The 20,091-nt window shown below is 29.7% G+C and overlaps 2 protein-coding genes and 1 pseudogene across 2 annotated transcripts in view; 2 read left to right on the top strand and 1 right to left on the bottom strand.

Annotated features, from left to right (window-relative positions):
- LOC125845271 (squamosa promoter-binding-like protein 8) overlaps positions 1-20,091 on the top strand; it is a 156,369-nt gene that overhangs the window by 37,397 nt on the left and 98,881 nt on the right. The gene's annotated exons all lie outside the window — the stretch shown is intronic.
- LOC125845061 (type III polyketide synthase A-like) lies at positions 48-1,557 on the bottom strand. Its single transcript, XM_049524483.1, is given in 3 exon segments — positions 48-1,030; positions 1,182-1,393; positions 1,395-1,557. Coding segments are annotated over 3 exon segments (1,335 nt in total). The 5' UTR covers positions 1,535-1,557.
- Positions 6,624-7,766, top strand: LOC125845210 (2-oxoglutarate-dependent dioxygenase AOP2-like; annotated as a pseudogene).

Below are 20,091 nucleotides of genomic sequence, written 5' to 3'. Positions count from 1 at the left end.
TAGACAGTTAGAAAGAAAATAAATAACCTTATAACATGAGATTTAAATTAGAGACTCCTAAGGAGTATGCCTTCAAAAGTAATGCCAGGACCAAATGCTAATGCAAGTCCCCATTCTTCACCACCATCTTTCTTATTCTTCAACTCTTCCCTCATATTCTCAATCACATAAAAAATAGTATTGCTACTCACATTACCAAAATCCATCAATGCCTTTCTGCTACAATTCAATTTCTCATTTTGTAACTTCATTGTCTTCTCCAATCTGTCTAGTATAGCCGGTCCACCGGGATGAACAGCCCAAAACAAGTCGTTGTAATTACTTCCCTTCAATTCATCATTCTTCACTATCAATTTCTTGCAAAATTCTTCAATATTGTCCTGAATTTTCTCAGGAAGGTCTCTACCTAATTTGAAGTTTATCCCTTCATCAGTAAGTCGTCCATCGATCACATTCTTTGTCCCTGGTAAGAATTGTTGCATTGCGAAATTCAGCTCAATGAAAGGGGACTCTGTTCCAACAATTGGTTCTGTTCCAATTATGACAGCAGCAGCTCCATCACCGAAAAGTGCAGCACCAACTAGATCGTATGGTCTAGCGTTATTAGGTGGCCTAAAACCAAGAATTGTTGTTTCAGAAGTTGTTAACAAAACTCTGCTTCCTGGATTGTTTTCAGCTATATCTTTGGCAACTCTAAGCCCTGTAACACCACCATAACATCCTAAAAAGTAGAGCATTACGCGTCCAACGTCACTCCTCAATCCAAGCTCAGTTGAGAGATGAAGATCACCTCCTGGTAAGCGTATTTCGCTTGATGAAACATAAACAATGTGAGTGATTTCATCAACTGTTCTTCCCCATTCCTTGATACAAGCTAAACTTGCTTCTTTTGCCATTTCAACAACTGCTGGATTCGCAATTTCTAGCCTTTGATTTATTGTTGGTGTGCCTTCAGTTGCTAGTTCTGGATACTTTTCCAAAATTTCTTTGGACATCACTGTGTATCTTGTCTTCACAGTAGTAGTTTTGCCTACATTCAAAAACAGGATAGTTTATCTGTTGCAACATGTTAAAATACACTATAGGTAAATACACATGTTAAAATAGTGTATAATTTCATGATATATAAGTTAAAAGCAAAAGCATGTAACATGCATTAATAGAAGTAAATTTTTGCTTACAAAGGCGCTCCAATTTCTCCTTAATTCTCAAATCTTTACAATTGGTGTCGCGCATGTAGCCTTCAACCAAGCAATCCTGAGGGACGAGTTGTGGAGGAAGAGCCTTTCCCATGGCAAGAATAGTGGCTTTTCCCGGAGTAGGAACGCGTCGTGATGGTTGAAAAAAGTGGTTAGATGCACCATTAACATTCTTGTTGTTGTGAGACATATTGTTCTAAGAGTATGTGACTTTAAGATTGAAATCTTTTGTATGAGATTGTTACAAACATGTTGGATGAAGATGTATAAATGGTGAGATAAATTTGTTGTTTGGAGAAAAGTTGGTTTAATTGTGTTGAGAGAACTATTGGCATGACTAAATTTAAAAATAGTACATGCTTTAACAATGAGGTAGATTTTAGATATTTCATGATTGAGTTCTTGTAGATGGTTTAATTTGTGTGAAGATATAAATAATACGAAAGCAATCTTTTTCCCTTCTTTCACCTGTTTTTTCCTTTTTCTAATTTTCTTGTGTTGTTCAAGATTTTCCACTTAAGTCATATAGTTTTCAAATGTTATAATTGTATAAATATTTTTTTTTTGTCTTCTTATTTTCATTTCAAGATATTCATTGCTTATTTTCTTTTAGAAATTACTAGCTATAATCATAGTTAATTTATGTGCTTAGCATGTATCTGATATCGCAATATAACAAAAATTGTAATATCGAAAATTCAATTCACGAATTCAGAATATATCATTTGTTCTAGAACAATCGGTTTTATTGGACTAATACGATATAATACAGAGTGGCCCATGCTGCTCGTGTTGGGCCCTTCTAGTGAGGCCCGTCTCCAACATATTTTCATGCAAAAGCAATAGAAAACATTGAAGTAATTTAATCCTTTTATAGAAAAAATTCCTGTAATAAGTATTTACTATATAAAATTATAGTTTTTAAAAAAATTATGATTTATAGGTTTAGTTAGAATTTTATAGCAAATTGCTCTCCCTCCCTCACCTCTCTCCTTTCTCTATGCAATACAAATATAAATTATAACAGTCAATGACATAAATACAAATAGTAACACAAACACACATGGTAAAACATATATACAATACACAAGGAAGCGGATGAATTTATTTTTTTTAACGGATGAATCAAATGCACATAAATACAAATACAATTTGTTATGAATTACAACAATGATACAATACAATTGTATTTGTTGATAAAAATTATATTCGTTAATATAATTGGTATAATTGATTTACATCAACGAATTGAATACAATAGTTTTTTAATACAATTTGTATTCATTTGTACAAACCAGTAGTATTAATTATAGAGAAAATGGTCAAATGTCCCCCTAACCTATACTCGAATTTTCAACTACACACTTGAATTTCACGGGGGTCCTATCACCCCCCCCTAAACTGTTAAAAATTGAAATAATTACACCCCTAAAAAGTCACAACCACATTTATGTTGATAAGTGAAATGCACGTGTTTGACAGGTGGAAATTTTATTAAAAACTTTTTTTCTTTTAGTTTTTCCCTTATTTAAAAACTTTGTTGAAGGTTAAAAGGTCAAAAATTATAGATCTGTGTCTTTTGATCTTCTTATTTGAATTTTGTTGATTATAATGTTGATTGTTAGTTGTTTGAAGCTGAAAACACTGGTTAAATGATTTCATAGCTGCAATTTTTAGTTCTAAGAACGCCGAATTTCCATGGAAATGGGTAAGCTTCAATATGATTTTTTTGAATTTATATTCATGAATCGGAAGCAAGTGATTTCGTTGATGGTTTGAAGAATTTTGTGTGGCTGAAAATTGAAGTTCAAGGTTGAAACCGTGAAGCACAACTTAAATCACCATTAAAGTTAGTTCAAAAGCTTGAGTTCTTATTTCGACTTGCCATAAACGATCTCCGTTTAAAGTGGGTAATATACCAAAAGAATCAAAACGGTGAGAAAAGTTCATATCTAGAATTTGGAGTGATTTGAAGAAGAGTTGAGGTGATTTGACATCAATTTTTTTTATAGAAATTGTTCTAAAGAAGATGAAGAAATGGGTTGCATTTTTAGATTTGCAGGGAAATTATCAATTGTTAAATAAGTTGAAGAATATTATTTGAAGCTATAAAATTAGTAATGGCAAGATGATGAGTGATGATGAAATTTGGTGGCTGCCATTGATGATCTACTTCTAATAGGTATGAAGAAGAAAATAAATTAGAACTAGAAACAAATACAAGAAAAAGGGAGAAAAAAATTTGGAAATTTATGAAAAAATATTAAAAGTAAAGTTTTAATTTTTAATTTTTTTATGTTCACTCTCCTTGAGAGTGCAATACACTCAATTTGCCATGTAGGCATATAGGGTGATGATAATTTTAGTTTAAAACAGTTTAGGAGGGTGATAGGACTCCCGTAAAGAGTAAGTGTAGTTGAGAATCCGGTCATAGCTTAAGGGGACATTTGACCATTTTCTCTTAATTATATTCATGGTACAATTATCGATCAGATATACAAAATAATTGTATCTCTCTCGCTCTCTCTTCTCTCTCCCAAATCTTACTTGTCTCTTTCCTCTCTCTCACAATCTCGCTCGCCTCTCTCCTCCTTGTAGTAGCTAGTATTTTATGCAAATCAATTATATCAATTGTACGTGGGATACAATTACCGATCAGATATACAAATTAATTATATATTTATATAAATGGTTAATTATAAATATTTATATTTACTGCTACCGTTAAATAATCTAATGACAATTATATTATTGCTAGTAAATCCTTTATTTTGTGAAGCTAGTTAGTTGGGCTTGGTTTTATCTTATGAGTAGTTATGATGTCCAATCTAACTGCACTTAAATAATTGAACTTTGTCTTTTGTATGAACAATCGTTTAACAAATAATATTTGCCTCGATTAAGCAAAAAAAAAAAAAAATGCACCAAAATATTAATTAGTCGAGTACGTAATTTTAAGGAAAATTATGCGGATAAGTAATTAATAGTTAATTAGTTAACATAATTATAGTTTGAATTAATTATCATTCGTCACTAATTTTTAGGCAAAATTACACGGTCGAGTTTCAGTTAAATAAACGTATAGTTTTAAGAATTTATATAACATAATTTGTATAACTTTTATATAATGTAATTTGTACAATATAATTTATATAATTGTTTAAAGATTAGATATTTGTGTTTGCATAAATCCATTATTTCGAGTTTATACAAAAATAAATACAAATCAATTGATACTAACCAGTTTATACAAATACAAACGAAAATAACTCAATTATACAAATACACGAGAATTATATAAACATATAAATATACACGCGAATTATACAAACAAGGTCATCCATTACAGCTTAAATTATAGCTACCGTCTGTAAATACGTAAACTATAGCTAAAGAGCCTAACTAAGTTTATTATAATGATATTAGCGAAATTTTCTAATAAGGGGAGATTTTCGACAAGATAAATATGATAATTAAATATGAGCAGATCAAACAAATAATATTAAAAAACAAACCACATTTAAGTTGTTCACGATAAATTAATACACTTGACGCTAAATTATTTGTTGTTTGACGTTATATATATGTACGATAATTATCAATCATATTTAAGCATATCTTGCTGATCAGTGATCATTAGTTGAATAGACATGTACTAATATTTAAGCTTAATCTTATGATTAGCTTAATCAATGCTCAATCATTCTTTCCTTAATTAACTCTATAGTACTCAAGTTAATAATGCAGCCTAAAATAATAAATAGTATAACATATCATGACCTAATGAATGAGCACATCAATCGTAGTTAACTTAATTACCCATCCATATCAAATACAGGTGGTACTTGACCAACCATTTTTTTAAAAAAAACCTTATGTGTGAATTAACATTAATTTAGATTCACAACGCAAAAGGTTTACTATAATGAATTTTAGTATTTTTCTTTTATCAAAATAACTCATTTTTCATAGGCCAGAACTCGAATTTTGAGATCTCGAGCAAAAATTCGCTCATGACACCAAGGAATCAGTAGCGTACATAAACATTTGTGTAATCGTGACTTGCTTATTATCACAATTCAACAGCTTATTGGATGTTTGTTACATGTAATTCATGATGTATCATATTATATTATTTAGTTTGTTTTAAATAATAATTTTTAATCTATTAGTTATATGTCTGCAAGTATGTATATATATATATATATATATATATAATATAAACAACTGTTAAATTATGAATCGGCTAGTTAGTTGAGCTTAGCTTATCTTGAAAAAAAAAATCTTGTGATTAGTTATGATGTCCAATTTAAGATGTAATTAGTCTTTGTTTGTTTTTACGTGAACAATTGCTTAATAAATAATATGCGTCTCGATTAAGAAAATTAAAAAACAAAAATGCACCAATCAAGCTTTCAATAATTAATTTTTTATAAGTTAATAATGCACCCTAAAATAATAAATATGACATACTGTGACCTCATGAGTACATCAATCATAATTAACTCACCCGTCCATTTTAATAACTTTTTTTCAAATAAAAAGAAATTGTCTGAATATATTAACCTCGCTAAAAATTGTTTATTTTTAGAAGTATTTTTTTTAAAATAGCTTTTTCAGAAAAGTGCTTTCGAAAATAAAAATAAACAATTTGTGTTTGATTAATTTATTTGAAAAGTGTTTTTAAAAAGAAATTGTGTTTGACTAATCTTTTTTAAAAAGTGCTTTTGAGAGTCAAATTATGATAAAGGACAAGTATTAATTAATATTAAGATTATTTTATAGAGATAAATTAGTTTAAAAATCTATTACAAAAAATTAAAATTAATTTTTTTATTAAATTAAAATATTTTATATTCAAATTTTCAATCAATACATTTTTTTATGGTTGAAATCTTTTTTTTTCTTTTTTTCTAATCTTGCAATTGTTGTTACCTTTTTGTCTAATTATAAAAAATAATACGTAAAATTAAAAAAAAATAGTAATAATACATAAACATAAAATCTATTAGTATATAAAAATAATAAAATAAAATTATTAAATGAAACTTACCTAAACATATGAGATGTGCTTAATTTTAAGAAGTCTTGAAAAAAATAATTTTCTGCTTTAGTTTTTGTTTTTTTTAAGAAACACAATTTTTTAGTTTCTTTCCAACAACAAAAAAACTACTTCTACTTCCATTTAATAACAGTTTTACAGGTTTGCCAAACACCTAATTTTTCGAAAAAAATATTTTTTTCTCAAAATAAATGTTTCTTGCTTCCAACAGCAATGTCAAACTGGCTCTAATTTAAATTCATATTTATTACTAGTATTTCTTTCATTGACTTTTACCTTGTAAAAAATAATGGTGCATTTTGCTAAACAAGTGGATGGGAACTCCTATATAACTTGAAAGAGTGAATGCAGAAACATTGAGGTTCAAAGTAAAAATAATTAATTATGAGTGATTCCAAAATTCCCATAATTAATCTCACCAAATTAGACAAGTACTCAAATTCTTGGGTACCATTGTGCAATGAGGTTCGACATGCACTTGAAGAACATGGTTATTTTATAGCACTCTATGAGGATGCTAATAATAAGATTTCCAAGGAAATATTTGATGTAATGGAAGAGTTATTTGATCTCCCTATTGAAACAAAGAAAAAAAAACACTTCTGATATATATTTATATCGATACAAAGGTCAATTGGTGACAGCTCCTCTTCATGAAAGCTTTGGAATCCCACATCCAAATGATATTGAAGCACTACAAAGCTTCACTACACTTATGTGGCCACAAGGCAACCAAAAATTTTGGTATATATATATTTCCTTCATCCATCTATCACAACTAGTAATTAATTTTTATAAAATATTTTAATTGTTTTTTGTGTTATTAGTGAAACAATGACATCGTACATAAAGGTAGGAGCAGAATTAGAACAGTTGGTGGATAAAATGGTGTTTGAAAGCTACGGATTACCAGAAAGGCCCTATGAATCTCATGTTGCAGCTACTACATACCTCCTCCGCCCTACCAAGTACAGAGCAGCACCTGCAGGGGCGGAGGACGGTATTGGTAATGTAGGTTCCAATATACACACAGATAAAGGCTTCTCAGCAGTTCTCTTTCAAAATCAGATAAATGCTTTGCAAATTGAAACAAAAAGTGGGGAGTGGATTCCTATTTATGTACCTCCCTCTGCCTTCGTCTTCGTGGCTGGTGATGCTTATGAGGTACTAACGCTTCTTAATTGGAATATTTTTTTCATTTGGTATCCGATATCCATATTAATATAATTAATGAGTGCTGTAGGCATGGAGCAATGGAAGAATATATTCACCAAGGCACAAAGTGTTGATGAAAGAGGATAAAGAAAGGTATACATTGGTGTTATTCACATACAACAAAGGAATAACAGATATACCTGAGGAATTAGTGGATGAAACACATCCTTTACAATACAAGCCTTTTGATAATTTTGATTTAGTTATGTACTACAGCACTGGTGCTAGCTCCATGGCTCATGGCACTGCTAAACCTTATTGTGGCATTAATGCTCAATAGCTACCTATTTCAATATAAATAATATGAGTTCAAACTAGTTTCAAGATGAACTCTATCTATGTCTAATTTCAACGGAAAATGGTTTGAAAAATACTCCAACTTTGACCGAAATTGTTGTTATGATACCAAACTTTATGGAGGACCTTTTACCCCCTGCACTATTTAATAGTGTATTTTAAAGGTATATATGTGCCAACGTGGACACATTAATATTTATAATGATGCAATATTTATGATGTTCATGTGGGCACATATATACTTTTTAAATACACTATTAAATAGTGCAGGGGTAAAAGGTCCTTTCCAAAGTTCGGTATCGTAACAACAATTTCGATCAAAGTTCGAATAGATTTCAGACCTTTTTCCCTAATTTCAACTATGTATTTCAAATTCAATATAANAAATATTCCAACTTTGGCCGAAATTGTTGTTACGATACCAAACTTTATGGAGGACCTTTTAGCCCCTGCATTATTTAATAGTGTATTTTAAAGGTATATATGTACCCACGTGGACACATTAATATTTATAATGATACAATATTTATGATGTCCATGTGGGCACATATATATCTTTTAAATACACTATTAAATAGTGCAGGGGTAAAAGGTCCTTTCTAAAGTTCGGTATCGTAATAGCAATTTGGGTCAAAGTTCGGATATATTTCAGACCTTTTTCCCTAATTTCAACTATGTATTTCAAATTCAATATAATATAATATGAGTTTGTTACATTGGTGCTTTCATCGTTTTTGTTTTCTTCATGCCTCTCTACCCCTCTACCAGAACCAAATGCTCAATTCAAGTGATAACTCTGTATTTTTCAACATCCAAGGTATAAAAGTGGCTAATAAAGAGATAAGCTCATATCTAAATTTTGGGGCTGTTTAAAGGAAATTTAAATTAATTGGGATTGAAAAGAAAAACAATGTGTGTTAATAAAAATGAACTGTTGCAATGTATAAATATGGATACATCTCTAAGACATAGTTATACACAATATATACAAAGTATTATTTTATTTATACAATATTGAAACATTAAATAACGATTTATATAGTATCAATATAGTACATGCACCTACGCTCCACATTAAATTATGCTCCGTGTGTTGATTAAATCATATTTCAAAAAAAAAAAAAGATAACGTGATGCACTAAGATCTCACGCTATGCACAAGGCAAATTTATTGTATGTAGTCTCAATTATCTTGTACTTTTTTGTTGCTTCAAAATTCGTATCAGTAATTTTTTAGTCACATGATAGCAGATTTTGCTATTACGTCAGGGTATATATTAAATGTACTAGTTGTTCCATGCTGAGTATACTATATAACAACTAGAAAAATTTACACTATTAAATATTATGAATCAACAACTAGATTGGACATTATAACTAATCATAAGATAAAGCCAAGCTCAACTAATCAGCTGATTCGTAATTTAATATCTATTTATATATTTAATCTAACTGCCTTGATGTAATTAAGTCTTTGTTGGTTTTTACATGAACGATTTCTTAATAAATTACTCTAAATAATATTCGTCTCGATTAAGAAAAAAACAAAAATGCACCAAAATATTAATCAAAGGGGTACGTAATTATTAACCAGGGGAAATTTCCCGAAGATGTGAATGATAATTTAATATGAGCAGATCAAAAGAATAGTATTAAAAAACAAACTACATTTATGTTGCTTACGATAAATTAATAAACTTGAAAATAAATTATTTGTTGTTTGAAGTCATAAGTACATTAATAATTATTACATTTATTTTCATTTTGTTTGGATCATTGTTACCCTTTGTATTGTATCGTTACCATAACTACAATGTTTGTTTTGATTGTTATTTAAAATGTATTGTATTGTATTGTTAAATTTCGTTGTTACGTAACAATGAAAACCCCCATTTTATGGAACAACCGATTTGGTGTGTTTCCATTGTTACTTAATTTCTTTTCCAATTATATCCTTACATAATATTTCATAATACTATTTTACCCTTGACCCTATATTATTTAATTCTAGTCAAACCTCCTACCCTAGAATAATTAAGGATATTTTAGTAAATTTATAAATTACAATACAATACGATACAATCAAATCAAACAATTAAAATGTTATTAAACAACAACAAACAATACAGTCTAGTCAAACATTGTATCTACCATACAATACAATACAATAGAATATAATATGATACAATATATTATGAAACAATGGGTAACAATGATCCAAAAAGAGTGTTAATCATATCTTGCTGATCAGCACCAAATAAATTTGTAACATTAATTTTTAGTAATTTGATGAGATCTTGTTAAAACTAGTGACATAAGGACAGGTCCGGGTCCAAACCAACATTAAAATTATATTTATAGTTTTTTTTTAATTATTTTGTTTTTTTTCTACCTTTTTTTTTTTGTTTTGGAAACATTTATATCAATTCGATACTTCTTAGGGGTCCCTACTTATAATATATTAAAGCTTAGATGGTATTTTAATTTATTTATAAGATAATATTTTTCCTAAATTAATATTTTAGATTTTAAAAAATAAATCCAAACAAATATATGCACGAAAGCTCTTTTCATTTTCTATTTTACTAAAATGCGTGTATGTTTGGTGTCAAGTCTTGGTAAATGGAGATAAAGAAAGATATGTTTGGTGTTATTTTATCATTATAACCAAAGGGAATTGTTATGAACCAGCCTCGGCTCAAGGTCAATAACTACACAGATGTCACACAACTAGTTGTTGGGCAGAAAAAAAGCAACAAAATTGGAAGGCCTTCACCAAGGTTGATTTGGGACCCAGGCCCAATTAACAACTAGGTAAAAAGGGCGACGATGAGAAATAACGGGGAATGCAAATTGTTGAGAAANCAAACAATACAGTCTAGTCAAACATTGTATCTACCATACAGTACAATACAATAGAGTATAAAATGATAATATTTTTCCTAAATTAATATTTTAGGTTTTAAAAAATAAATTCAAACAAATATATGCACGAAAGCTCTTTTCATTTTCTATTTTACTAAAATGCGTGTATGTTTGGTGTCAAGTCTTGGTAAATGGAGATAAAGAAAGATATGTTTGGTGTTATTTTATCATTATAACCAAAGGGAATTGTTATGAACCAGCCTCGGCTCAAGGTCAATAACTACACAGATGTCACACAACTAGTTGTTGGGCAGAAAAAAAGCAACAAAATTGGAAGGCCTTCACCAAGGTTGATTTGGGACCCAGGCCCAATTAACAACTAGGTAAAAAGGGCGACGATGAGAAATAACGGGGAATGCAAATTGTTGAGAAAAATGTCTAAGTCTTCTCGTCCCCTTTCTTTGAGTCTATGCTTCTCACCTCCCTTCTAGTTATCTTCTACAATAGTTTCTTTGTTCGTTCCATTTTTCGCTTTAACTTCGAGTTTAGTGATTATAATATTTGAATGTTTCTATTGTGAAAATTGGAGTTGTTACATTGGTGCTTTCATCGATCGTACTCCAATGACATTGACGGTACTCAATAGATTTAGCGGCGGCAATCCAACTAGTGAATTTTTAGGGCGGAGCAGTATTTCACATATCTTGATTTCTCGAAAAAGGAATGGCTACCTCTTGCTCCTCTTTATCTCAATGGTGCTGCTTATGATTGGTTCCAATGGTTGTATCGCACCAAACAATTTTTTGACTGGAAACACTTCACCGAGAAATTGGCATTGCATTTCTGTAATGACTCTAACATGATTGGGTCTGCAGACTGTTATTATTTCATGGTTGTGGATGATTTCAAGGAGATCATTTAAATATATGTATGTCATTTTGATTTCACGACTAGTGATCAATGTGCCTTAAATCCATTCCCCTATGATCCCGGTGTGAATCTGTTCATTGTAACATTTGGTGGACGCCTACAAGTTCATCGATTGCACCCTACAACATCTGTATTCACGCTCTTTTTCATGATGGACACATTTCAGTTATTTGGGTCAGTTCTCTACATTCTTCCCACTGTGGAACCTGCTAAATCTCTAATTGAAATTGAACAAACTTTTTCTATTCAAATAACTTAATTATACAAATACACGAGAATTATATATACATACACGTGGATTATACAAACAAGGCCGTCCATAACATCTTAAATTATAGCTACCGCCTGTAAATATACAAAATATAGCTAAAGAGCCTAATTAAATTTATTATAATGATATTTGCAAAATTTTCTCAAATTTTAATAAGGGGAGATTTCCGCCAAGATAAATATGATTATTAAATATGAGTAGATCAAGCAAATAATATTTTAAAAAAAAAACATTTAAGTTGTTCACGATGAATTAATACACTTGATGCTAAATTATTTGTTGTTTGACGTGATATATATGTACGATAATTATCAATCATATTTAAGCATATCTTGCTGATCAGTAATCATTAGTTGAGTATAATATATCATGACCTAATGAATGAGCACATCAATAGTAGTTAACTTAATTACCCATCCATATCAAATACAGGTGGTACTTGACCAACCATTTAAAAAAAAAATATTTTATGTGTGAATTAAAATTAATTTAGATTCACAACACAAAAGGTTTACTATAATGAATTTTAGTGTTTCTTATCAAAATAATTCATTTTCCATATGCCAGAGCTCGAATTTTGTGATCTCGAGCAAAAGTTTGTTCATGACACCAAGGAATCAGTAGTGTACATAAACTTTTGTGTAACCGTGACTTGCTTATTATCACAATTCAACAACTAATTGGATGTTTGTTGCATGTAATTCATGATGTATCATATTATATTATTTAGTTTGTTTTAAATAATACATTTTAATCTATTAGTTATATGTCTGTAAGTATGTATATATAATAGAGATAAGTGTCAAAACTACATCTGAATCATTCCTAATTTCTTTGAGTTTCTTACCTAAACTATTGAAAGTGTAAATTTCATATCTAAACTATCACTTATTAGTTTGAGAAACACACATATCTCTCTTATAACACTGTCATCATGGTGTGTAATACACTCTCTCTTTTATTTTAAAAATTGTCACTTCACATTCCACATGGACAAATTATTCCACCTTGACAAAAATTAAATAAATTTTTAGTATTTAGTTAAAATTAAAGATTAGAAAATTATTATCCCAAAAATACTTTCTTTTTTTTTATAAAATGAAATGTAAAATATTTTTCTTACTCCATCACTTCCTCTCACCGTACCCTCCACCCCCCTGCCCATGTTTTTAGTTTTGTTTTTTTGTTTAAATTTATTTTATAAAAGTATTTAGTTTTTTTAACCCCCCCCCCCCCCACCATACTAATTTAGATATTGTTTTATTTCTTAAAAAAAAATAATTCTACCCACTCCACCTAACCCTCTGCTTTCAATTTTTTTCCGTTTTGTGTTAGATATATACATATATAAATAAATTTAAAAAAATAAATGGACAGGGGATTGTTTAGGGGGGGGGGGGGGNGGAGTGGTGGAGTAAGAAAAATATTTGTTTTGGGATAATAATACTTAATATTTATTTTTTAATTAATATTTATAGTTAATTATTTAATTTTTGTCAAGATGAAATAATTTATCTACGTTGAATGTCATGTGTCAACGTATTTTTTAAATAAAAGAGATAGTGCATGACACACACCACTGATGTGTATTTCTCAAACTAATAAGTGAGAGTTTATGTATGAAACTCAGAAAAAAGAGATAGTTTAGATGTGTTTTTGACACTTATCTCTAGAGGCGGATCTAGAATTTGGAGGTCGTGGGTGCCATATCGCCCAAGTAAGATAAACGGGTCGATTCCTTTAATTTTGGGTTACAATTCAAGTTATTTATCTTTTTCAATTTTTATAAAATAAATTGATTAAACATGCATGTTAGTAATATTTTCTTTTAGACATTCTGATATTAGAGATAACTAAACAATTTAGTTTTTTTTTTGGAATTAGAGGCTTTATTCTCAGGAAAAAAAAATTCCATATTAAAATTCGAATTTGTATAAACCATCTAATAGTGTTAACTTAATATATTCATATTTCATTGTCTTTATGTGTTGTTGCATCTATATAGTAGAGAAAGAATAAAAATTTGTTTCAACCAGGGGCGGACCCACATGCGTTTCAGGGGGTTCACCCGAACCAGTGGCGTAGCCAGAATTTTACGAAGAATGTCCAAAAATTTAATAGCTAATAAAAATAATTATATGAATGAGTACACTTAAATTTTGTAAATCAAACTACATAACATTAATGATTATTTTTTTTAATTAAAAAATATATCAAAAATTTAAAAATAAAACTAGATAATATTTAGCTTTAATGTTCACGTTTATTTGATAGAAAGTGAACAGACAAAGAAAAGAAAGAGAGAAAATTCAGTTTAGATGAAATCACTTTTATGCTTCAAGAATTCACGAACTTCTGATGACTAACAACAAGAAATGAAAAATAAAGAGTAGAATCAAACGAGTTATATTAAAAGAAATTATATATGGAGGGAGCCTTTTCACTTTTAGTAGTTTTATGGAATAAATAAATAAATAGAATTTGCTTATCAACTTTAAANAGGATGTCCAAAAATTTAATAGCTAATAAAAATAATTATATGAATGAGTACACTTAAATTTTGTAAATCAAACTACATAACATTAATGATTATTTTTTTTAATTAAAAAATATATCAAAAATTTAAAAATAAAACTAGATAATATTTAGCTTTAATGTTCACGTTTATTTGATAGAAAGTGAACAGATAAAGAAAAAGAAAGAGAGAAAATTCAGTTTAGATGAAATCACTTTTATTCTTCAAGATTTCACGAACTTCTGATGACTAAAGACAAGAAATGAAAAATAAAGAGTAGAATCAAACGAGTTATATTAAAAGAAATTATATATGGTGCCTTTTCACTTTTAGTAGTTTTATGGAATAAATAAATAAATAGAATTTGCTTATCAACTTTAAATTAAATAATTACTTTTAAATTTTTAATGAAAAAAAAAATCAAAAGTCAAATAACATATTTGGGGTATTTGAACCCGCGCACGACTAAAACCACTGAGCTAAGAAACTTTATCGTTTTTCAAGGGTGTCCAAAATGTGTTATTTAACCATTTAAAGTATTATTTTACTTAAAAATACAGTGTAATTTTTCGACGAAGGGTATCCGATTGGACACCCTAGGCAAAGGGTAGCTACTCCCTTGACCCGAACCCCCTCAGCAAAAAATTACACGGTATATATAAGGTAAATTTTCTGTATTTATGTGGATATATATACCCCTCAATGACAAAAAGAAACTGATAGCCCAGCGGCAGGTCCCCTTTAAATCAAGCTCCATGTCAAGGGTTTGAATCCCTCTGTTAGATTTTATTTTTCTCTCTCTTAGTTTCAATTTTTATTTTTTTTAATTTCAGTTCCGTTTTTCACCTTTTTTAGTTTTTTATTTTATAAAACATGCTAAAAGTGTGGTTTTAAACCCAAAAAAATTCAAGGGTCTGTCACTAATTATATACTACTACTTCCTTGAATTTTTGTTTTGTTGGCTTATTTACACATTTATACTTTTATTTTTCGAACTTCCGGAACGAAAATTCTGGGTCCACCACTGGTTTCAACCCAACCATTTTCCCATCAAGAACGGAAGATCGGAAAAACCTTAAAATTAAAAGAACTCTAACATAATAATATTCATCATTTTTTAAAACTTATGTTTTTTGAAAAAAATACAATTTAAATATATTTGTAGTAATATTTATATGACGTTCATAATACAATATTCATTAATTAATAAAGAATACATACATAATACTCATATCAAGAGCAATAGTTAGTGAAAGAGAAAATTAAAAAAATTAAGAACTAATTACAAAAAGAAAAAGAGTCAATTTGAATTAATAAAGAATAGTAGCAAATAAATAAGAACCAATGGAAAAGAAAAGGACAAAAAAAAAGAGCTGAGAAGCCTTCCGTTCATACAAGAGCAATCCAAAAAAAAAAAAAGACAAAAAAAACAGAGCTGAGAAGCCTTCCGTTCATACAAGAGCAATCCAAACAATAATGTTGAGAGTGAGAATCGAACCCGCATCACAGGTGTTGAATTCGGTTTCTTTTGCCAACGGCACCTATCACCATTTTGCTCAATGTGTGGCAAATTGAATTTATAAGAATTTCGTATACATATACAAAGTTTTAACCGAGATCGCTAAGTGTCGTGGCACCACCACACATACATATAGATCCACCCGTGCTTATCTCTATAATATATATATATATATATATATATATAAACAAATGTTAAATTATGAATCGGCTAGTTAGTTGAGCTTAGGTTTATGATTAGTTATGATGTTCAATTTAAGATGTAATTAAGTCTTTGTTTGTTTTTACGTGAACAATTGCTTAATAAATAATATGTGTCTCGATTAAGAAAATTAAAAAACAAAAATGCACCAATTGTTATAAAACTAAAGTAAAATAAGACAAGAAATATAAAAGATGATAGCAATAGAAATAGGAAAACAAGAGTCTAGAGCTTTTCTTATTCTTCATAGTATTCAAGTGTTCATCAAATCTTCAAGTGTATATAATATGAACCCTTATGCCTCTATTTATAGTGTAACATAGAGGCATACAAAAGGTTAGTCATAAACATGACATTAACATGAATATAATGGAGGAGGTTATGGAAGTGAAAGGTTACAAGAATAATGGTGTTATAAAGTTGGAGGTTATGGTTATCTTCGTAATGGAGGAAAGTAATGGAGATAATGGGTGAGAATAACTTCTTGGTGTAGTGGACATCCACACTATAATATTTTATAACACTCCCCCTTGGATGTCCAAAGATAATATGCCTCGTTAAAACCTTACTAGGAAAAAACCCTGTGGGAAAAAATCCTAGTGAAGGAAAAAAAGTACACATATCTTTTAATACGCTTTGAATGTTGCCTCGTTAAAAACCTTAGCAGGAAAACCCAATTGGGATAAAACCATGGTTAAGGAAAAGAGTACAACGCGTATTTTTCTCCCCCTGATAAAAACTTTACTTGATATCTCGGAGACGATGCATTCCAATCTTATGTCACAACTTCTCAAATATTGATGTTGGCAATCCTTAGTGAATAAGCTTACAATATTATCACTTGAATAGGTCTTTGAACATCTATCTCACCATTTTGTTGAAGATCATGTGTGAAAAAAACTTTTGGTGAAATATGTTTTGTCTGATTTCCTTATTGTATCCTCCCTTCAATTGAGCTATCTATTATTTTTGTATATGGTGGCTGGAATATCCTTTTCAAAAGAAAAACACATATTTTCTGAATATGATAGATCATGATTCCAACCAAACACACTCTCGACTTAATTCATAGATCAATATTATTTCTGCATGATTTGAAGAAGTGGTTACTAATGTGATTCTTTGAATGCCACAATATTGTTGTGTCTCCATATGTAAATAAACAGTCCATTTGCGATCGAGCTTTATGCAGATCAAATAAATATTCTTCATCTACATTGTTAATTCATTTTTGACTCGGAGATTGATCATTTCAATTTTATTGAAGCTCATCTTTTCTTCTGAAAGAAAATCACACATCTTCTATGCGTTGAGTCACTTGCTTTGTTAGTTTCTTGTCATAACTTGAATGATAATATGACAATCCTTTCACATAACTTTCGTTATGTATATCAAATAATCTTCTAGCATTATCATAACCAGCAATCTGTAAGTGCACTAATTGCACTAATACACGACATTTTAAAATCATTTTCATGATATCAAAAAGATTCTTTCTCTGTGTTAAGTAGTCTCAAAACCATTGGGTCCTCAATGGAATTGTTTTAAGACCTTTTAAATCCTTGAAGGATTTTCATATAACCTGCATCGTCTAGTTAGACATAATAATCATTCATTATACATATTCAAGTATTTCATCTATTATCAGACTGAAACAAGTCTCGTTGCATCCACAGCTTGAGAATATATTTCCATTTAATAATGTCAGAATTTTTGCGAAAACCCTTTATGCCCCGAGGCACAAACCGTACTTTATATCTTACGGTTATACTTTTACACAATGATTCATTTGTACCCCACTGACATATATTTTGATCTATGAACTATAAGTTCAAAAACATCACTTTTCTAAGTGAAACAAAATATACTTGAATAATGCATTTTATTTGGCCAATCATTTAACTGTCCATGTTATATGACAGATTCGAATTTAAGATCCTCGTAACCATTTATAGCAATGAGTGCTACTTCATATCAAAGATACAGTCAATTGTCATTTTGATTTGATTCTGATACGACAAAACTTATCGAGATCTCTTCATTTTTCATCATTTTCAGGTACATGAACCTTTGCCAAGATTTTATGAAGTGTTATGTCTAGTGCTCTTTCAAAGCATTTACCTCTTTATCATGACCATTTTGATAATTTGCTCATCTCCTTCCTCAAGGAGTTTTATGTTTGGAATCGATTGGTCTATCACGTTTCTGGCGTACCATAGACTCTGTCCTTCACGGACTATTTATTAAAACATTTGCAGCTTAATTAAAATATTGGGTCAGCAAATACATCTGGCAAATTATTTGCAACATTTTGCAAATGAATTATCTCTTGAACTTCAAGTTCACAATTTTTTAACGAGGATCTAGATAATTCACCCCACACATAATTTTCAGCTACTAAACATATCTCCCCCTAATGTTAGGAAATCTAACATTTACCTCCAACCTCATTTGGGGATTCATCTTTGTGTGTGGTGGAGCAATAAAATCATATGTGCACACATCAAATTTTTAGATGGAAATTATTTGGCTCCTGACACTGAACCAATTGTGATGGGAGAACCTTGTTGGCTTGATGCATACACGTTACAACCAATTATAGCTAGACCAACTAGTATTATCAACACAATTTTATAGTTTGAAACTGTGCTCTTAATTTAACAATTTGAGCAAATAACCTTAAAGTTGATACAAATGCACATGTGACCATACCATAGATGCATCTATTAAATCTAAGAGTAAGTGGTCCACATGACAGGTGAACGGACCCATATTCACCTTTTTATATGTTCCAAATAATTTCAGGGGATACAATCCCAACCTTAGCTAGTATAATGATAATTTTATCATGAGAACAAGCAACACATGAGAATTCTTGAAGAATCTTTTATTTCTTCAACATATAACCACATGAATTCTCAATTCTTTTGCATCACATTTGAACCGAAATGATCAACCAGTTATGCCGACCTATATTTATTCTAGTAAACTTCTAGTTTACTTTTGCATGTGATTCCTTCATCATGCCCATATTTTTATTCAACAAACAAGAGAAAGACAAACAACCTTTTATGTAAATATTCATAACCCGTTTTGATTGTAGTAATTTGAAGATATTTAATCTTTCAATAATTTACAGTCTCAATATAACAATGTTTCTTTTCAATTCCTCTGAAACTTAAAAAGTTTCTTTTGAGACTTATTACAACCTCAATATTATCAACTATTTTATTTTCTGGATAGTAACAAATTAGTCCTTTCGAAACTTTCAATTAAGTTTGTGTAATGCCACAAATTTCACAACACCATTCTTATGGTGACCATCTCCTTCAAGGAGAAAATTATTATTATTGTCATGGTTAAAATTATTACTGCAAGACTTATTTCTTGACAATCAATGACAAATTTGTGTTGCCACACAATAACATTTATTTTGGTCATGACCATAACCTTTATAGAAAAGAATTATTTCTTTCTTTTGTCCTCCAATAGTTCATAATAAAACATACCACAATATTTGTGTAGTACTCAAAACATATGACCGAAATGACCATTTATGTCAAAATATAAAGTTTTTTCAATATCTCAAACCTCCCGTAGAGGTGAGATGTGGCAATTATCCAACCATACATGAACATGTCCTTATTCATACGAACACAAGTCACATTCTCTTCAAGAAATGACCATAACCATTTGTTCATGCTCCATAAGTTTTTATTAGTCATACTTTGACATTATCAAATTTATTTGACCCACCTCAACATCACTTTAAAAGTACTAAATGTACTACCACTTTGTATTTCTTTATTTTGATGGAGGATTTAAAAAACTTTCAAATTGGGTTACACCAACTCAATGTGCCCAATAACTTTTCATACCACTTCGATGGCCAAAATTTACCTTCACATTTGAAGGACCATCTTAAGAACCCATAATGTTCTTCCTTTTAATTACCACAATTGACCATTAACATTTTACCACACTCATATTCATACATTTAACCACTTGTCATTTTCA

Source organism: Solanum stenotomum, chromosome 1 (assembly GCF_019186545.1).
Source record: "Solanum stenotomum isolate F172 chromosome 1, ASM1918654v1, whole genome shotgun sequence".
Classification (NCBI taxonomy): Eukaryota; Viridiplantae; Streptophyta; class Magnoliopsida; order Solanales; family Solanaceae; genus Solanum; species Solanum stenotomum.
Note: the sequence above shows the minus strand (reverse complement) of the source record. Positions and strands in the feature narration are given on the sequence as shown.